The 12305-nt window shown below is 40.7% G+C and overlaps 1 protein-coding gene across 1 annotated transcript; it reads left to right on the top strand.

Moving 5' to 3' along the window:
* Positions 1–2402: 2402 nt before the first annotated feature.
* Positions 2403–10688, top strand: LOC105890837 (sulfotransferase 6B1-like). The gene is made up of 7 exons (XM_031579117.2): positions 2403–2709; positions 4705–4817; positions 5393–5482; positions 6054–6180; positions 6395–6489; positions 6574–6730; positions 10254–10688. Exons 1-7 carry the CDS (start codon positions 2520–2522, stop codon positions 10382–10384), a joined length of 903 nt encoding a protein of 300 aa, XP_031434977.1. The 5' UTR covers positions 2403–2519; the 3' UTR covers positions 10385–10688.
* Positions 10689–12305: the final 1617 nt, after the last annotated feature.

The raw sequence follows: 12305 nt of genomic DNA, 5'->3' as shown, positions 1-12305 counted from the left end.
CATCTTGTGCATGTTCCTTTTCTATTCTTTATAAATGTCTTTCCTGAGTAGCCAGTTCTTTTGAATTCTTTCTTTTTAACTGACTTTATGTTGTCCACGTGCTGTGCCTGTTTCTCTCCTTCAGTGTTCTGAGATTTTATTAACTCGCAGTGTCTCGCCATTTCAATTGCTGTGCGCAATGTGAGATCACTTTTCATTTGAAGTTTTTGTGACACTTGTTTATCACGAATTCCAATCACTATGCGATCCCGCATCTGTTCATCTTTCTGTGCTCCAAAAACACAGTTTTCAGCTAACTCATAAAGCTGCCTGACGAATGCTTCCACACTTTCCCCGGGAAGTTGGGCTCGTGAATGGAACTTTGCACGTTCATAGATAACGTTGCGCTTCGGGATAAAATGTTCATCAAACTTGGCCATTACTACGTTGTATTTGTCGCTATCACCTACTGCTGTGAACGTGAATGACTTGAATATGTGCTCAGCCTCTGCTCCCATTGAATATATCAAGGCATTTACCTGTACCACTTCGTCATCCTCCGCGAGCAATGATGCAACTCGGTATCTGGCAAACCTTTGCTTCCAGTCCGGCCACGCTTCGGGCTTGTGAAAGTCGAACTGCTCAGGCGGGGAAAACTTGGCCAAAGCCATGGCGATGCACACTTCAGTACCAACAAAATCACGTCTTCACACACTTTTCTTCTGACACCATGTGGCGTTCGTCGCCTAGACGAATAACAGGACTCAATAGTCACTGCGTTTCAACAATGAATGGCTGTTTATTCAGAACATGTGTAGCATCTCTTAAGTGCAATCAAAATGGTGACGGCGCGTACATGCGCATATGGTTTATATATTGAACGTAACAATATCACGCATGACATCACATGACAATGTCTTTCATAGATCAATTTTCGTATTTAAAAAAATGTTGCAGTGAAGCTGCAGTGGTAACTATCATACTCTTTTTCATATTCCACAAAACACTTTTATTCATCATTTCCATACTTGAATAGGCTACCTCTCCTGCTAGTTGATTACGGCGATTTGTATTTGTTCTCTGGCACACGTGTGCTAAGCTATGGAGCATAGTCTTTAGTTACACAACAAAAAATATGTTTGCCCGTTACAAATGTCCTCATCGTATCTTCTCCTGATTTGCTTTGACATCTGTCCATGTCAGTTTGGGTTGGAGGGTCATCCAACACAAGGCCTAATGTTCATTTGTCTGCCTCTGCATATGGGTGACTGCCAGATGCAACCAGAATAAAGAGTATCAGCCTGGGCAAATGAGACAGTGAGGAGTGTCTGAATAATTCCAGTCAAAACACATCACATCTCGTCACCATCTCGTCCAACACACCCTTTCACCGCTAAAGCCCGCTGACGAGAATTACACTGACTAAGACAACCTGCCTCCCAAAGTGTTATTACAGGTTTGCCCCCCTCCCTCTCCTCCCACCCGCCTTAACCCCTATTCTGACAGTGGCTATGCAATACCAGTGTCATTTCATTACACAGACGTATTGTACCGAAATGACAAATTGCTATTAAAACAATCAGTTATTGCGTCTTTTATGTCCATCTGGGTGTGTTTCATTGGACGGAAGAGGGCCAAAGTGAATGCCTAGTTTCTATTTGTGTGGTCATGAATGGTCACATTGTGCAGACACTGTTAATCAAGTGACATTGAGAAAATGGAAATGGGGGTAACTCCGTTTGCCTCCACTGCTGAATGGATGGAGCCATGGGGCCTCCAGACCCCTAACACAATCATGGGTGACTAAATAAATCCAGATGGCTCAGGGACTGAAATTTGAGTGGATATTTCTGTTTGAGGGGTTTTCATCAAGTGAGGCAATCATGCTAAACCCCTTAGGAAAGATGACCTATTCAATAAATACCTGGATGAACAAGAAAGCACAGAGCACATTGTTTTATTACGATGAAAGAGAGAAAACAGTCACATTGATGGAAATCATAGATTCTTTCTGCCTCTCACTTGGCATTTTTTTTGTTTCTCTTCGATTTATCCCATTTGTACCCAGTTTTGGTTAACAGTGTGAGCACTCCCATTTGGTTACCATTGCACAGACATCTTCCCTCCTCTAGAAGACCCCTCTCCCAAATAACCATGGAGCATAGAAAATGCATGTTTATACCAATCAATCAGTCACTGACAAGAAACCAGATCTTTCACAAGTACAGCACCAACAGCAACCAGGAAACTCCTGCTTCTCACGCAAGCTCTATCTGAGTAGGAGGGGTCTGCTTCTCCTCCTACTGCTACCAAACACACCCAGACACACACACACTCACTCACACACATACACACATACAAATGCACTCTCACACACACACTTACCCATAAATGCTCACATATGCACACCCACTCCCTCTCAGACAGAGCACAGTGCATGGAGTTCCAGCTGCATAAATAGACTGGATGTCTAGAAGGGGTAGAAACTTGGGCACCATCAGCAGTCACAGATTCTGTGGGACTTTAATCAGGATTCCAACATGAACTCATTTCCAGCAAAAATACAGTCCAAGATGGAGCTGGCCAGGAAAATGGAGGATCAGGACAAACTGTACAGGTACAATGGAGTTCTATACCCTGTCATCATGAGTCCTGAGGAAAACCTGAGGGCGCTAGAAGACCTGGATGCAAGGCCAGATGATATCATGTTAGTTGCTTATCCTAAATGTGGTAAGTTCCAGAATGGGGTTCAAGATTTTCAGATGAAGGGGAAAAAAGCAGACAATTTAGGAGGAAATGTATAACTTAATTGCTCAGTTTACTTGATAAAGAATGAATTATGACTTTTAAATATGAAGTAAAGTTGAGAAAACACATGAGGCATGTGACCAATGATCAATGGTCAATGATCAATGGTGCCGGTCCTGCATGGTGTCCTCAGTCACAGAATTAACCTATGAAATGAAACAGGTTCACATAAGTTCAGTGTGTTGAGTTTGAACTTTAAACACATGTGCATGTATGAACTTCTGCTATGTGGTTAATCCTGTAAAGGCACTTCAAACTGCACATAGTGTACTGCAGAGGTTATTATCTGAACCTGACAGGAAGAGATGGTGTGAGTGCTTACAAACGCATCTGCCCTTGCTAGATGGAGCGTAATATTATCTGAGCACAAGAACCTGTGAACATGTTGTCTGGGGGTTTAAATGAATCATCATCATCATCATTGTTTATTCAGGGAGAAATTGACTGAGCACAGGGCTCTTTTGCAGCAATGCCCTGATTGAGGCTACATAGTATAGAAGACCAATACATAAACAAACCATAACAAAACGAAACAGACAAAATACATTAAAAAAAACACATTAAACAACTCAGAAATTAAGTATAAAAAATAAATAAATAAAATAACATAAAGTAAAAAAAATTAAATCAGAGAATCATTTAAAACAACAGCATTGAGGCACATCCTTATTATCTAAAAGGCTCTTAAATTGGTTGACAGACAAATACTTGGTTAATTTCAACTCCACTTGAATAGTGTTCCATTTATGGGAAGCAAAGAACTTAAAAGCTATTTTACCTATATTAGTTTTTGTAAGGGGGATTTCAAGGGAGATGAGGCTCTGTGACCGTGTATTATGACAGATGGATTTTAATTTTAAAAGTGACATGAGATAATTAGGCAGTTTTCCCACTAAGGCTTCATAAACAAATAAAAGACAGTGTTTTTCCCTCCTGTCTGCTAGAGGGGACCAACCAACATTTTTGTATAAGTTACAGTGGTGGGTCCTGAAAGCGTCTCCTGTAACAAAGCGAATAGCACTATGGTAAACAGAGTCCAGGAGTTTTAAGGTAGAGGGTGCAGCATACATGTAAACAATGTCACCATAGTCAAGAACTGACAAAATTGTTGATTGCACTATTTCCATTCGGTTTTCAAAAGTAAAACAAGATCTTATTCTATAAAGAGCACCCAGTTTAATTTTAACCTTCTTAGCTAGGTCAAGAACATGTAACCACACGTGAGAAAAAACTGACTACACATGCAGCATGTCTTCTGATACACTACACACCATCCCAGATTATTCTGTGTGCATATGGTGTATGTATGTGTTAGAGTTTGAGGAATGTAATCCATGCATGTTCTGTGGCTAGCTGCTCCCTCTGACACTTACTTTGACTGGTGAGATGACAGATAAGAAGCAGAGGGGAATGTAAAATTAAATATACACCTCTCCACACAGCGCCCAGTGGGGCACAGTGGGCCCCTCACAAAAGAGGCCCCAGCAGGGGACATGATAGAGTGTGCCTGTGGAAAATCTTCAGTTAGTGGAAGGAATGCTAACACGTCATATTTCAAAAAGATATAGTGTCTTTTCTCAAAAAAGCATTGTCTTTGCTCCATGAACAATGTAACACATAGGCATGGCACCAAAGGAAATGTATTAGATTCCTTTGAAGAAGTTCTGCAGAAGAGAGACTCACATATGGCTGTATATCCCCCCCCCTCCCCCCACCCCAACACCCGTTGTGGTTATAGTATATACAATTTCTGTTCTGTACTCTCACTTGCTGAGGATATCGTTTATTTTTCTTTTGGTTTTTATTTCATTCATGCCTTTTCAGTGTATGTCTGAATGTGTGTTTGATCTTTCTAGATTCCACTGTAGAGGTAGTATTTTTATCATGCTCTGATTTCTCCTTCCTATTTACCTTTAGGGTTTAACTGGATGGTTGCTGTGCTTCGGAAAATCATTGCAGCTGGAACTGGGCAGCAAGCGGAGTCAAGGATGCCTCCACTAATTGAGTTCTATGGTCCAGAAATGATTGAGGTTGGTCGGGTCAAAATTACACTTAACATATTGCTCAGGAGGATATTGCCAACTGTTTCCATATCATTATGAAATGCCCAAGGGAGCACAACCGTGCAGTTTACCAAAGGGTTACATTTTCACTGCATTACTACTCCGCATGAAAATGTCCGAGTGTAACTATGTACCTGTTGCTTGGTGTAGGTATTTTTCCTTTCTGTCCACCATTTAGTGAATGTTCAATCCACAACACTTGAACCAAGTATGCACACATCACTAGTTTTCCTCCAGAGGTGCTGTGCTGTTTGTTTTTGGGACAAAGTCAGTCCATCAGTTGTCCATTTCTCTTAAATCTGTCATCTTTTCTGGCTGTAGACTATATATGTTGCTCTACTGAGTGGCTCAGGCAACCATGATCTCTCCTGGAGCGTGAGTTTAGCCAGCGGCTCTAAGCCCCCCACCTCAAAGACATGTTTGAACCAAAAACATCATAACACAGCTGTTTGCACAAGTCTGTGTGCTCTGTGGTGAGCACTCTATGTCAGAGAGTCCACTGTGAGTGTGCTGAGACCCCTTTTGAATGTTTGCCGTTGCAGCCTCTTGCTCAGGCCTCATCGCCGAGATTTCTGGGAACCCACATGCACCCTGACAACATTCCAGTGTCGTTCAGTGTGAATAAAACAAAGGTTGGTCATTTTTTTCTCTCCATGTTTAAGCCGCTTACCACTCTACCCCACACATACACACTCACACACATGAATATACATACACACTCTATGCGACACTGAGCTGGAATTTGCTTCACAGGAACTTCTCTTTATCAAATTATCCTAAAGAGCATGTCTGCACATACGTCCTCATTACACACCACCAGCAAAATCTCCACGTTACATAAGAGGCCAAGCATTTCCTGTGCAGCCTAAGCAGCGGACTCCCTATAGAACGGGTCAACTTTGAACAAATGCATCAGACCCCCAACAGAAATAGACATACAGTGTGGGAGCAACAACAACAGCGTTATGGGGATGCACAGTTTCCATGGAGATCAGAGCAGGCTTAAGGCCTTGCATATGAGAATTCCACGGCCAGACACTGCACAGAAAAAAAACAGACAGTCAGAGTATAGCTGGGGGCAACATGAACGAGCCCAAGAGGAGTCTGAAACAAGGCACGACAACACAAAACATCTTTAGTTCTCTCTGAGATGGTGCGTGTTGAACTAATGTCTCCTCTCTTTGGTGTTCTCTCTTTTCACAGATGCTGGTCATTTTCCGAAATCCTAAAGATACAGTGGTTTCATTTTATCACTTCTCCAACAAGAACCCTGTTCTGCCATCTGCAGAGTCCTGGGACAGTTTCTACTCAGATTTTATGAGTGGTGAAGGTGACCATAAAACTAGACTTGCACCTAAAACTGTTAAGATGACTTACATAAACTTCAATCCTCTATGCTTACATTTTGGATGTGATGGGAGAAAAACCACCAACATTAAATATATTTTTGTGCGTGTATTTCAGTTGTGCATAGTTATGCATAGAAAATACAAGGTACCAAGTGTCTTCTTCATGACAAAACAGCTGTTCTAATCCATCCTCAGTTCCATGGGGCTCATACTTTGACCATGCTTTGGCCTGGGAGAAGCGAATGGATGATCCAAATGTTATGATTGTCACCTATGAAGAGTTGAAGCAGGTACGTTTGCAGTTGCAATGACCCCCATGACATTGAACAATGTTAATTGGAATGTGATCTTCACGCCATGTTTGTCTCTATCAGGACCTGAGCGGAGGGGTTCGGCGAGTCTCTGAATTTTTTTGCTTTAGCCTATGTGATGACACCATTCAAATGATTGCTGAGGAGAGCACTTTCAGGGCCATGAAGGAGAGCTCCAAGGACTCTCATGGGCAGATGGGCAATGTTTTTTTCAGGAAAGGTTAGTCCTCATCCATTCCGGTCCCCCCTCCAGGTTTTTTTTAAGACTGCATATTTTGCATGACATGCCTCACAAGCTTCCTCCCACTGACCATGTGACATGTGATGTACGTGTGAATGTGCATAGGTCACTATGCGTTATGGTTGGGTTACTCATTTATAAGGTGTTCTTTTCACTGGCTTTACCTTGTGCCTAACTTAAATTACTGTCATTGTTGAGCCAGCATATATATAGAGGTTTGGCATGTTTTTTTTCAAGTCATCCTTGTAACTTATTTATGAGTCAGGCCTTCTGCTGATAAAGTTCATTCATCCGGCCCAGATGCCTTCTGAGTCCTGGCCTTACTTCTCCATCCAAAGTCCAACCTTTGGCATGCCCACCTTTGCGCTAGATAAGAACTGATGCTGAAAAGGCTTTAACCTCATTGCTTTCTCCTCCCCCTCATTATCATTCCATCAAGATACCCCTCACAGCATTGCATGTCATCAGTACAGAGGAGCCTTCACTAATTTCCTCACCTGAGTTCAATGTTTAAAAAATATGGAGTCCTTATGGGAGACTCATGGTATGAGGTGATCACAAGGTGCAATTATCAAAACAGTCTATCGATATTTATAGTTAACCTTGTGTGTTTGATATATATATCACCACATTGCACACAGCATAGGAACATAAAAAGAGCTATAGAGTGGTAACCAAGGCACATTTAAAATACCGATTATATCGGAGGTTTGTCAAAGGGTTGAGATCTTAGGCCTGTAGGTCTAGGATAGAATATGATTTATTTCTTCAGTGATTTCAGTTTTTCCTGATCGGTAGCACACTGTAAACATATAGCTTTGCCTCAGTTCTCAAAAGACATGCACTTTTCTGTAAGAACTATTCACACATTTTCCAATGTGTAAACTTCATGCTCATTTAGTGAACACATGCAATTAATACAATAAACTCAAGGCATCACCATCTGAATTCAATGAGCACACCTTTTTCATGGTGGAAACCACAAAATTAAGTGCTATCAAAGACTGCTGAAATATCCAACATGAAATGCAACTCCTTTTAAAGGATTAAAAAAAGAACAAACATCAGATACCTGTAGGCCTACATACACCACATATATCATAAAGCCATAGGGTAAAGTCTGAAAGTAAGTACAGTCAATGGCATAATGGGTGTTTGATATTGAAAATAATATTTTATGAATGTGTTATTACCACTGGATTTACCTTATATGATCACGGTACTACGCAATGGGGGGCAACTAAATTCATAGGATCATGGGAAAAAATCTTGTTAACCCGCAACCATGAAAGCAGTCTAGGACCATGGGTTTTATCTATTAGGATGCTGGTCCATGTGGCAGGAAAATTTGTTGGGCGACCAAGCCCTGGAGAATTTACCATTATAGTGTTTAAATGCACATTTGCACACACACCATGGAAATGCCTAGTTTACTGTTGCTAGCTAGATGGTTTTGAATCTATAGTATAGGCTATTTCTTGCATAGGCTCACTAAGACGTAACAGTCTACAACAAAACAACAGATGTTACCGATATAGAGTGAGAGCTGCACCGTTCTTCCTTGTTAAAATGCGGTCAGTTTTAAATGGTAACCTGCGTAGCCTTATGCATACTCAATATTAGACTATATTGAATATCTATTGTCTATCTATTCTATATACTGTATATATATTCTATATCTATTGTCTATTGCACTCTCCTGAGTGCAGAGGCTGGCAGTCCTGCTTAGAGCATACAGTACAAAATAGTTTACCATCCTACAGTCCATACAGTCAGAGATGGCAGTGGCCTGATAGGCCGTGAAGCAGACTTCACATTGATTATGCAAGCCCTTTCCTTGGGAAGATGTTCCTTGTCATCATGGACTTGCACTGAAAATGTATAGACATGTATCCAACCAGCACAACAACATGGAAAAGCTCAGACAGTGCTTCAGCCACAGATGCTTGTTTCTGAAAATGGAGCATGCCTCAAAAGTGCTGAGTTTGAGGTGATCCTGAAGCAGAATGACATATAGCATGTAACATCCACTCCATTTCACCCTGCATTGAACGGCCTAGTAGAAAAAGCAGTTAAAACGTTCAAATAAGGGATGAAGAACCTTGGAGATAAGAATATCCAGATTCCTGTTTCACTACAGAATTACACCACAAACAACAACAACTGGCTTGTCAGCAGCTGAATATCCAGGAGATTATGGGCCACACTGGATCTGCTACTGCCAGACGGGAACAACAAAATACACGTCAACTCAAGCAGAAAAGATGACATGATGCATACAGCATGTCAATAATCAAACTGATTATTAGTTAAGTGCCTTATAGAGTTAAAGAATGACAGTTGTTGCCATTGCAGTACTCTAAGTGTGGTTAGTTAAATGTGATGTCAAAGGTCACCTGGTTAGGTTAAGCTTAAGGGGGGGTGGTATCCTGTTAATATTCTTATCTTGCCTCCACCTAGTGCTCCTAATCAAAACAACCAATCAGAGCCAGGAAGACTGTCTGACGTGTCTGAGTGTCAATCATTACTCATGCACACACAGCGGGCAGCCTAGGACTGCTATTTGGGTGGAACTGAGGGCGAGCACTTTTGTTTTCTATAGAAATGTGTCTGTAATGTTCCATAGTTAGCTGTTCAAGCATAGTTTGGAATGCTTTGGTTTTGGAATGTGTTTTCTTTTAGAAAGTACGTATATTTTCATTGGCCCTGTAGATACTGCTTACCGCGGTGAACAAGAGTGTGTTTGAGCCATTAAAGCAACAGTAGGTTTCCACTTGTAGATGACTGGCACACAAAGGAAGTGGGCTACATATCACTTTTTAAAAATCTATCTTACTCCTAATGTTTCCTCCAGAGTCGCCTACTCTAGACAGACAGACTTCAGTAAAAGTAGAAAGTTGCAATAGGTCTTTCTTGGGGTTAAGGATGTTATGCCGCATCTGCCTAGTGGGTGTGGATTTGATTGCAGTGGTTGTTTGTGATAAGAGCTGCTAGCTGATCCAAATATTTGTAATATTATTTGGATCAACCTTCCACTTTGAATGCAACGAAATCAGCTCCAGACCATATTAAACAAAGTGATTATGGTTTTGGTAAAGCCAGTAAATAAGACTGCAATGGATCCAACTACCCCAACTCATTTTTTAGGTCCCTGACACTTTCACAATTTATTTTTTGTATGGATCCAAATCGGAATAAAATTGGTGACTGGGGTACACTTTATAGACTTTTTTGGCTGTAATGCAATATGATTGTAATGTCATTAAGAACATCTATGGTTATATATTTTGCCTTCCAAGGATGCTATTCATGTCATGGAGGTAGATGAGTTGTAGTCGACATGTAGAGAGCATGAAGTGATATCTCAGTTAATCATTGAGCACTTAATCACATACATCCATGTCAGATACACACGGATATTTCATATTTGTTATGTGCAGTATATATTTATATGGACAATTCTAAATGTAATACACTGACTAGAACAAACATCCTTTTTTAGGTGAGGTTGGTGACTGGAAAAATCATCTCAGCCAAGCCCAAAGCGAGCAAATGGATGCTGCATTTGAGAAACACCTCTCTGGAACTAAACTGGGAGCCCAGCTGAAGTATGACCTGCATTGTAAATGGTGAAGAAATGAAGAAAGCCTTCCATGCCACTGATCATCAGCAAACAAGCTATAACGGTAATGGTGTAGCACGCTGGGTACATGAATGGGCCTGGATGAAAGTAAAGTAACTGCATTTGTGTCTTATATGAACAGCATCACAACACTTGAATATTAAACTAGGGCATTTCTTAAGATAATACTGTGACTTCAGAAGCGAACATATCTAAGGGTAAGAACCAACCTATTTTTTATCGTCCTGTTTTTTTTACAAAGATTTAGACTGCAGACTTTTGTTTTGTATTATTATAACGTGAATTGTACAATAAATAGGTATAATCAATTTCACATCCACGGAGAACGCAGTCCCTTCATTTCTTTGTCTTCAACTCACAACTTAAGTCCTCTCCAAATTAGGCTTGTCCTCCTATACTGATACCCATTGGCCTATTACACAAACTGCTGGCTAACCAATTAACATGTACTGTATTCATTCCTTTAGACAACATTTCCCATGGGTTAAAACCAGCGTTATCTTAAAATGGCTAGTTGTAGACAAAAGCACTGCAAGGTGAACGCTGGTGTATGTTATGAATCGGAGCTAAATTAATATGCGCCTATGGCCAGATTTTAAATCAGATTACGCATTTCCAGACCAGTTTTCTCAGGGATTATAACAATGTGGAAATGAGAAGATGAGAGCTGAAAGCATATTATTTTATGATTTGGAGAACCAATCAACAAGCCATTGGCATGTGGTTTAGTCTATGACAGCGAGGACATGCTTTCATGAGAAATGCGACTACATCAATGTGTCTACTGTCAAGGGAATCAGATGCAAATCTAATGCTCTGCACAAAGTAGGCTGCTCTCCGGAAGGATGCCATTATGTTTTCATGTTCTCCCCACAGCAAAACAAAAGCGTACTCTATCAGGGAGTCCCTTTTGGGTATCCCTCTCCCTCAAATAGAAAACGAACATGAATCTTCATTTAAGCAAATAAGCAGCACATTGATGCCATACCACAAAAGAACCATTAGAAGGTCAAAGGTCATCATTCATTACTGGATGGGCTCTCTTAACCAATCCAACCGCCAGATGTTACCAACCTTATATCCACATTTGAGTAACCTTGACAAAAATGGCACCTACATCCAGATATGATACTGGAGAATTTGGATAACCCAAGATGACATTCTCAGCCTATGTACATATATATCAACAAGTCTCATTTACTACAAAACCCACTCACTGTTTACACCCATCAAGAGTGCATGCCCTATACTAAGTCTAAAATGTCAAAGTAGATTAAAACAGGGTTGTATTTCACCCCCTAACAAATAAGTAAGGGATAAAGGACCACATATTGTTTGGGTAGCAGAAAGCAGTGAAGACCGTGGTGATAATGCGACCATGACGTAAAACAGAGTTACAACTCACTCACACAGGCAAAAAAAACCACATGAATTAGAATTGGGTCTGGCAGGAAATATTGTACTCATTTTAATAAATAAAACTTACATTTGTGAAACCATGGTTTTTCTCTGCACTCTTCTGCTTTGTCCATACTGAAGACAAAAATACATAAACAGAACATGAACATAATTATCCAACCCACATACACAGAGTAAAGAGAAACAACATTGGTTCTCTGCAATTACAGGTAAGTTAAGCACAGAACAACTCACTGTTCCTTGATATCCGTAACAAACACTGCATAACAGCTGGAACTGTCCTAACTGAAGTAACCCCTTTCCCAAGTCCCGTGGGTGGTTGTTTCTGAGGTCCAGCTCTTTTAGATGCGATGATCGGAACTCAGAGATAAGGCCAGAGAACGGCAGCTGGTATCGGAGATGCAACAACCTAACAACCTTTTTGAAAAATATATTTAATGTTAACCTCTGATGCCAATGCAACACAATCAGAATGAAGCTTTTTGTATTGAT

Source organism: Clupea harengus, chromosome 13, assembly GCF_900700415.2.
Source record: "Clupea harengus chromosome 13, Ch_v2.0.2, whole genome shotgun sequence".
NCBI lineage: Eukaryota > Metazoa > Chordata > Actinopteri > Clupeiformes > Clupeidae > Clupea > Clupea harengus.
Note: the sequence above shows the minus strand (reverse complement) of the source record. Positions and strands in the feature narration are given on the sequence as shown.